Source organism: Microtus pennsylvanicus, chromosome 2, assembly GCF_037038515.1.
Source record: "Microtus pennsylvanicus isolate mMicPen1 chromosome 2, mMicPen1.hap1, whole genome shotgun sequence".
NCBI lineage: Eukaryota > Metazoa > Chordata > Mammalia > Rodentia > Cricetidae > Microtus > Microtus pennsylvanicus.
In genome coordinates this window covers 3,586,115-3,595,039 of record NC_134580.1, presented here as the reverse complement: position 1 = coordinate 3,595,039, position 8,925 = coordinate 3,586,115, and the positions used below count along the sequence as shown (strand labels likewise).

The 8,925-nt window shown below is 53.7% G+C and overlaps 1 protein-coding gene across 1 annotated transcript; it reads left to right on the top strand.

The window, feature by feature from the left end:
- Positions 1-1,281: 1,281 nt before the first annotated feature.
- Jrk (Jrk helix-turn-helix protein) lies at positions 1,282-8,340 on the top strand. The gene is made up of 2 exons (XM_075959515.1): positions 1,282-1,520; positions 2,928-8,340. Exon 2 carries the CDS (start codon positions 3,343-3,345, stop codon positions 4,993-4,995), a length of 1,653 nt encoding a protein of 550 aa, XP_075815630.1. The 5' UTR covers positions 1,282-1,520; positions 2,928-3,342; the 3' UTR covers positions 4,996-8,340.
- Positions 8,341-8,925: the final 585 nt, after the last annotated feature.

The following is an 8,925-nucleotide window of genomic DNA, read 5'->3' as shown; positions in this document are numbered from 1 at the left end:
AACACTGGAGATCCCTAGAGGGTGTGAATCTGGAGAGAACAAAGGATTCAACAAAAGAGGGTGGGGAAGGGCAGGCAGAGGGTCCTGGGTACTCAGGCAAGGGTGTGAATCAAGGAGAAGCAAGTTTCCATAATCTGTCTTTCTACAGCACAAATACCCCAGTCTGGAGGCCTGAAATAACACAATTCCGTTTTCATATGCGTCTGCAGGTCAGGGTACTGAGATCAGGGTGCCACCAGAGTTGTATTCCAAGAGAGCATGTTTCCTGGCCTTTTGGAACTCCCGTAAGCCACTGGCACTTCTTTGTTGGTAACCTTCCTCCATCTTCAAAACCTAGGGCCCAGCCTCTGTTGCCACTCCACCGCCTGCATCGCAGGGTCTTCTCCCATTTGATCCTTTAGCAACGAACATTGTGCTTATATGAGGCTCACCCGACAATCAGAACGAACTATCTGCTTCAACGACTCTTACTTAGTCACAACTGCTCAGTTGCAGGCATGTATGTTCACAGATTGGGGGGATTAGGTATTGGGCTCCTCATGGACCATCACAGAGCTTATCACAACACATTTCCAGTCTCCAAAGGTTCAGATATGATTCACATGCAAAATGGTTCATCTCATCTCAAGGTCTCCCAAAGCCTACACCACGTTTCAAATCTCCTCATCAAGATCATCTAAATGGGCATTTTTTGAACTCTTGTTAAAAAGGAATGGAAAGGAAAATGTGGTACATTTACACAATGGAGTACTACACAGAAGAAAAAAAATAACGACAGCTTGAATTTTGCAGGAATGGATGGGCTAGAAAACATTTTGAGTGAGGTAACCCAGACACAGAAAGACAATTATCACATGTACTCACTCATAGGTGGTTTTTAAACATAAAGCAAATAAGGCCAGCCAACAAACCACAATCCCAGAGAATTTAGACAACAATACGGTCACTAAGAGAGACTTACATAGATGTAATCCACGTGGGAAGTAGAAAGTGGAAAATTATAAGATCTCCTGAGTGAATTGGGAGCATGGGGACCTGGGGGAGGATTGAAGGGGGGAGGGGAGGGAAGAGGCAGGGAGGGGCGCAGAGAAAAATGTAGAGCTCAATAAATATCAATAAAAATGCATTTAAAAAACAACAAAACAAAAAAGGAATGAAAGGGGATACTGGCTACGGGAGGGCCTTGGGAACCTCCCATCACAAAGGTGGCGCTGGACTTAGCCTCCAGTCTGTGCTCGCCAGGTCAGGGCTCCCAGGACCGGACGCTCAGCCCGAGCTTCCGCTCCTCATGAACGCGCGGCTCACTCTGCCCTTCGTCGTTCTACGGGCGGGGTAGCTGCCGGGCCGGGGTTGCTCCCTTGCTCATCCTCGGTGTAGCGAGCTAGACACCACTGAGATAGAAGCCTCCCGGTGGTCTAGAGCGTCCCCGGAAGTGGCTCGGGGAAGGCCGCGAGGAGCGGACCAGTGGAGAGCTGCGTGGCTGGCATTTCCGGCCGGTAGTGGCGGTTCGGGGTCCACAGGTGAGTGGGGCTGGGCTGGGTCTGTCGCCGCCACCACGAACTGACTGGAGGCCGGACCTACGCTCCCGCCCCGGAGCCGGACGCGCGCCGTTGTTTCTCCGCCCGGAGGAGTCGCGCTCGGGACTGGCGGATCCCTTCTCAGGGGTCCTCCCCCGGGATCGGGTCCCCTCAGCTTCCAGGCGCTCCACCGGCACGAAGACCGGGCAAGCCGGTCATTCCTCCCCTCCTCTCTTGCCCATCTTTTGAGTTTTTCTCTCAGTGTCGTCCGGGCTGCAGCCCGATGTCAGGTTGTTTCTTAACACCGGTTATGATGCCTCACGACTTACTCGAAAATATTTGCCTCTCCTCTTAAGAGCTTACACTCCCGCCCCAAGAAAGTAATCCGTTAATCCTCTGTTCAAGTGGCCCTGTGTTGTCAGTGCTCCCTTTGAAGTCCCAAGGTTGGGAGCTTCCCGGATTTCTGCAGCCACGTTTCGGGAGTTCTAAGAGTAGTACAACATTCAAATTTTCCTCTCTGTCCCTCTTTTCCCTTCCTCCCTTCTAGAACTTACTGGGTAGCCCAGCCTGGCCCTCTACTCACAGCAGTTCTGCCTCAGCCTCTCAAGTGCTCGAATGACAGGTTTGAACCACCACACTCAGCTTGGCAAAATTTCATTTCTGAAGCGGATGGATTCAGCCACTTAACCACTCTGCACCAGTGCAGGGCAAGCACCATCAGGAGCTGAGGCTCCTCCTGAAAGGTTGTCTGCCCCTCAGGTTGCTGCCGAATTCCTCAGCTCCCTGGGTTTGTTACTGAATACCCACCCCCACTAGTAGACTGTGGCCTTGATTTCCTTCTGTTCCACAGGGAGCTGCACACAACAGTTGTCATATGTGCCAGTGGTGTGTGCACCACCCTCACTATGACTAGAATGGGCGGCCCTCGGGGACCAGCACCAAGATCTGCAGACCAAGAGGCTGACTTGAGGGAGGAAACAGGGTTACACAGCTGGTTGGTGACAAGCCGACATTCCCCATGTGGTTTTTGGAACTCTTGCACGTTTAAATAAATGTCTTGTGTCTCTTGCATTGTGGCCTTGGGTGTGCTTTTGTGTTGCTCACGGAAGTAACCCTGTAGCCTTCTGGTTCATCAAATGCTTGATTGGGAGGAGCCGCCCAGATAAGGGTGGGTGGGGTTCAAGGAGGCCAAAGCCTTAGGGATGCATTGTGACTCTTACCTTTTCTGGACATTTATGAAGGTTGCTGGTGCTGTTTGCTCTAAGATCTGCAAGGAAGGGCTAGTTAACAGACTGGACAGCAAACCCCACGCCGAATGGATGGCACTGATGTTCCAAGTGACACTTTCAAGTGACTAAGCCCATCATGAGTATTCTTGGTAACATTTTTTCTTTCTTCTCTGCTTTCCAGTTCCTGAAGTGTATGGTAAGACAGCGTTGTCAATCCTGGTGAGAAGTGTTCCCAGCTCAGAAACCTGGACACTTTGAAAGGGAAAAACTGCCACCTCTTGCCATCTGTGTGAAGGCCCAAGGCTCCAGCCACGCCCAGCTGTTCAGGGTAACTCAACCCTGTCACCTCTCCTGAAGAGAACAGTAGCCTACTACAATACTAGAACGTGAGGCCTAAGTGTGCTGGAGCCTCACTAGAAGGAAACTGAAGCATGTCACTGCTGTAGGTAGCAAGCAAAGCCAAGAATGAACCTGGCTTGACCCTAGGATCAGTCCTGTGCAAAGGCAGACAAGAGGAGGAAGAGACTGTGGCCCAAGGGCTAGAGAGAAAGATAGGTAGGGAAGGACAGGCCCAGCCCAGCCTGGACTACCTCCTCATGGCCTCCAACCAGGCTGCAACCAAGGGCAAGGGAGAGAAGCGGAAGCGAGTGGTGCTGACCCTGAAGGAGAAGATTGACATCTGCACCCGGCTGGAGCGCGGTGAGAGCAGGAAGGCCCTGATGCAGGAGTATAACGTGGGCATGTCCACTCTGTATGACATCAAAGCCCACAAGGCCCAGCTACTCAGGTTCTTTGCCAGCTCGGACTCTCGCCAGGCGCTGGAGCAGCGGCGTACGCTGCACACCCCTAAGCTGGAGCACCTGGACCGAGTGCTTTACGAGTGGTTCCTGGTAAAGCGGGCTGAGGGCATCCCCGTGTCAGGCCCCATGCTCATCGAGAAGGCCAAGGACTTCTATAAGCAGATGCGGCTGACAGAGCCCTGTGTGTTCTCCGGAGGGTGGCTTTGGCGCTTCAAGGCCAGGCACGGCATTAAAAAGTTAGATGCTTCTAGTGAGAAGCAGGTGGCCGACCACCAAGCTGCTGAGCAGTTCTGTGGCTTTTTCAGGAGCCTCACAGCTGAGCACGGGCTGTCCCCTGAGCAGGTGTACAGCGCCGATGAAACCGGTCTTGTCTGGCAGTGCTTGCCGAATTCCACCCCGGACGATGGTACTGTGCCCCGCTTCAAACAGGGCAAGGACAGACTGACTGTCTTAATGTGTGCCAATGCCACAGGCTCCCACAGAATCAAGCCCTTGGCCATTGGGAAGGGTGGTGGCCCCAGAGCCTTTAGAGGCATCCAGCACCTGCCTATTGCTTACAAGGCCCAGGGTAATGCCTGGGTAGACAAGGAGATTTTCTCAGACTGGTTCCATCATATTTTTGTCCCCTCAGTGAGAGAGCACTTCAGAACCATAGGCTTGCCTGAAGACAGCAAGGCAATTCTCTTGCTGGATCATTCACGGGCCCACCCACAGGAGTCCGAGCTCGTGTCGGAGAATGTCTTCACTATCTTCCTGCCTGCCAGTGTGACCTCCTTACTGCAGCCCACAGAGCAGGGCATTCGCCGAGCCTTCATGAGGCTCTTTATTAACCCTCCTGTGGCCTTACAGGGCTTCCCCACCCGCCACAGCATGAACGATGCCATAGTCAATGTGGCCTGTGCCTGGAATGCTGTGCCTAGCCAGGTCTTCCGGCGGGCCTGGAGGAAGCTGTGGCCCACGGTCACGTTCACTGACGGTTCCTCCTCTGAGGAGGATGCCGAGTGCTGCAGCATCAAGCCTCACAATAAGGCGTTCGCACACATCCTTGAGCTCGTCAAAGATGGGCCCTCCTGTTCTGGCCCCAGGCTTCAGAACAGCAGGGCTGAAGAGCAGAGGGTGGCGGGGAGGGACATGGGTGAGGCCCCGTCCCAGGCCACTGGGCAGGCAGAGAAGGACGCTGTTGAGGATGACGAGGCAGCCTGGGAGCAGGCAGCTGCCTCATTTGAGGCGCTTGTGCGCTTTGCGGAGCAGCAGCCGTGTTTCACCGTGCAGGAGCTGGGGCAGCTGCAGGCACTGCACACAGTGTTCAGGAGACAGCAGCAGCTGAGGCAGCCGCGTGTGGCACTCAGGGCTGTGATCAAGCTTGAAGCCCTTCAGGAGCACCCTGGTGTGTGTGTAGCCACAGCCCGCTCTTCCTTGCCCTGCTCATCCACAGCAGGTGACAACTGAAGAACCTTGGCTGCCCCTGCTGGCCCCCAGCAGCTCCGCTCTGTAACTCTCAGCCTGCTAGTCAGAGAGCATACTCAGCCGAGAGCATGGCTCCTTGTTTACACAGAGGGTTCCGTATGTTCCGGCTAGTGGTTTTAATGTAGCTCTTAACACAGATGGGTGTCATTTGAATGGCAGGAGACATGTGCCCTCTCCCTCGGCACTTGGGAGCCTCTAGCTGCAGCTGGGTCAAACGGGCCAGATCTGCCTCTGGTGTTGGAAGACTGAGCCACGTTATCAGGTTGAAGTGCCTTGAGGGGTGTCCCTCCAGCCCTCAGGAGGCTCACTTGAGGTCCAACTGGTGGACCCCAAGCCCAGTCCTGAGGGCACTGGCTCAGCTCCTAACCTCAGTGCTCACGTCCCCCACTAGTAGCATCGGCACCATGCCACCCTCTTAGTCTGAACCCACCTCAGCCATGGACAGACAAACTCAGTGGTGAGACTCTAGTGTCCCTGTCAGCAGCAGGCTTTTCTCTAGGGCCAGGTTCCATGGAGACACTGCATACTAGTTTTAGCATCGCTCAGAGGCCAACGTATGTCCAGAAGTCCATGCTCCCCCAAGCTTGGAAGTAATAGCCTTTTATGTGAACAGCTTGCATGAAGTCACAGAGCAGCACTCATCAAGAGACCTTTGAGGAACCTATGAGAGCCAGGGCCTTGGGGAACGTTGGTTTGTGTTTTTGTGTCTGTTCAAACACTGAGGATGGCTGTTGCAGACAGCTCTAGCTGTGGCTGAATGTCTTCTTTACCTGCATGTGTGAACATTATAACCATGTTGTTTCTAGAAGTCTTTGTTGTGATTCTTCGGTCCCTGTTGACAGGGACCACTGCTCTGTCACACCACTTTTTCTGTGTGTCTGGGTGACATCTGTGTGCCCATCGCTCTGTGGTTTCTGTTGTGTTACTACTGAGGCTGCTAGAGCCGCTGCAGGTCAGGTGATGGATGTGGAGGGGAAAGTCCCACCCTGGGTGGATGGGGCGGGGCTGGGCGAACTCCTGGGACCCTGAGGTTTGTGCCCATCAGACCACATTCCAGGACCAGTGCTGGCCGACCTTGAGGACCTGCTACTGGGCCTGCCACCTACTAGATTTGTGATACCTGTTCTCAGGGCACCTTCCAGAACAACTAAGGTGGGCAAGCCCCTTTGTCTTCAGAGAACCAAGATGAAGGCCAAGTGTTCTGCCTTTCTCTTCTACAACCTCAAGCTTCCTTGAGGCTTGTGCTAGAGGTGTCTAGGTGCAGACTTGGGAAGGGGTGTCAGTATCCCGAGAGCATGCATTTCTGTATACTCTGAGCATGCCTAAGGCACTTCCCCTTGGGGCTAGCCTCTTAGAAGCCCAAGCAGTCCAGTATGTTAACCTCAGAACCTTTTCCCCCAAGCACTCTGAGATGGTAGACCCATTGTGCCAGATGTAAAGGTAGACCTGGCGGGACCTCATTCCCTTTCCCTTTGCCCAGTTTCCACTGAGGCCCTCAAAAAGCCCTGAGCTCTGGTCCCCTATATACTGTCTACTTCCCCCTATGCCTCTCAGATACCCAAGCTGGCTTAGAGCTGGCAGCCCTGCTTGTCTCCTGTGAGCTGGCATCATAGGCACGTGCACCTGTGCTTGGCTCTTTCCTGCTTCCTAGCAGAAGCCAGATGTTCCATTGATGGACAGATCTTGGGCACTGCAGTGTTCCAGTTCCCTGACTGCTCCTTTCCCACCAGCAGAGGCTCTCCTCCCTCCACATCACCTCTCGGAGGTTAGTATCAGCTCTGGCCCTCTGCTTCCAGGGGACTGGAATGATGGTAAACCTTGTGTTCTTAGCAGGATCAGAGTAGGACTGCCCCTTCATTTCCTCTAGATAGGCACAAGGAGTTGTTATTTCCAGAGTGTGCAGTTTCTTCTTCAAGGGGATGGGTACCCTAAGCCCTACCTGGCCCTTTGCAGGTGTCCAGGGAAGAACGTTCTGTAGCATCTGATTGGAGCACATTGTCCCTGAGCCCATATAATTACTACAGTTCCCATCCCCCTCCCCGCATCAGTACCTGCTCCTCGGTGGAGGAGCAGAAGCATCCTCTCAGCCAGCCCTGCATGTTGTCTCCACAGAAGTGCATCCACAGCAAGACGGAAGTCACAGCCTTTGTCCTGTGGGTGGAGGACAATGGGTGGGCAAGTTGGTGGGTTAACTGGGTGAGTGGGTAGAAGAGGAAGCGACTGCCCTGCCCAGTTACCTAGGTGGAAGCCAGAATCTATTGGGAAGCCGCTCAGGCCCTTCATGACCAGCTGCACCGGACCTAACTACCGCGTGATCTCAGAAGCTGGGTGAGGTCTGGGAGAGGATCCTGCATGGGGCTGTGGTAACTGCTATCACCTCCTTCGTTAAGGTTGGATCTGAGGTTAGCCGGAAGATGACCCTGAGGGAGGGTCCAAATCTAAGGGAGTTGGAGCTGGGATCGGCCTCTTGTGAGCCTGGCTTTCAGCGAGAGGACCTCTGAACTTAGTGAGGCAGTAGCTGCAGTGTGGGGGAGAGAGTGGGGCTGGGGCTGTGGAGGGGACTGCCCTTGTACTGGCTCCAGCTCCTTTACATGGCGGCCCTTTGCCTGCCTGTCCCTGCCTGCCACCAGCCCCGTCACCAGAGCACTCCTTGCATTCCCAGCGAGTGTCATGGCATCCTTGATCATGGGACAACAGGTTTTTAAGTAGGGAGTCCAGAGATCCCTGTTAAGTGACAGGATCAGCTGCAGCCTGACTGAATTTAAGGAATTATTTTAGGATTGTTTTGTTTGTGGTTCCAAAGATGCAACCCTCAGTTCTACTCCCCCTGTGTTTAATAGCAGAGAGGCTTAAGCTTGGGGGAGGGAGATAAGCCAGGGTGCAATGCCCTTTAGGGGAAGCATCCTCGGGCTGGAAAGCTATGGGGGCTCTTGTATAATGGGGAGGCTATGCCAGGGTCCTGAGGGTCCTTATAGATGCTGAACCCTCTGGGTGGGGCTGATAGAGATCCCTCTATAGGGCGCCTAGGCCAGGGTTATCGTCCCACTAAGTGCCCAGTCTCCTATCCAACACCCTGGCTGTCTCATGCCCTTGCATCCCTGAGATCACAGCTTCAGCCTTCACCATCAGGCCTCGGCATCCCGAGCCCAGCACCAGCCTGTGGAGGAACTTGCCCAGATGAAGGGAGCTGCCCCTGAGAGATGGAGAGCTTTGTCCACCGCTCATGAAGGACAGGAGGTAGAAAAGACAAAAGTTGTGTTCATGAATAAAAGGCCTTCTGTGGAGTTCACCAGAAGCACCATCCAATAAAACTGTGTCCTCACCTGCCTTCTCTAGTGATAGTAAATTCACTGTGTACTCCTCAGCCATTACAGCCTTCATGTCTGTGTTCCTTGTGATCTCTGAGTCAGGGCTGGCAGCTGCCCAGAGTGCTGAATTGGCTCTCTGTCCTACCACTGGGGACAGGCATGTGCCCTGTAGTCTGGGCGTTCTAGAAAGCAGGCCACAGTGAAGCTTGGAGCTTCTAGGCTGTATCCTGCAGAAGGATTCTGGGAAGGTTGGAGGAACATCAGACCAGCCCCCATGGGTACCCCAAATGGGCAGAGAAGAAGTGTGGAGTGGAAGAACAGACGCTAGGGGGCCCCCTCTGCACACAATCTTTGCACAGACATGAAATCAGAAAATTTATGCCCTCTGGTGGTAGGGTAGAGACTTGTCCTTGTTCACATCCCAGCCACAAGGCCATGTGCACATTTGTGCCAAGAGATTATTTGGATGGACCCATTGATAGCCCCTGATTCATTGTCCCAACAGGAATACCCCACCTCCTCCCCAGTCCTGTAAGGCTGGGCAGGTTTATGCTTGCTGAAGACGGCACAAACTCCCCAAGCAGCCATCTCCGTTTTAATAGTA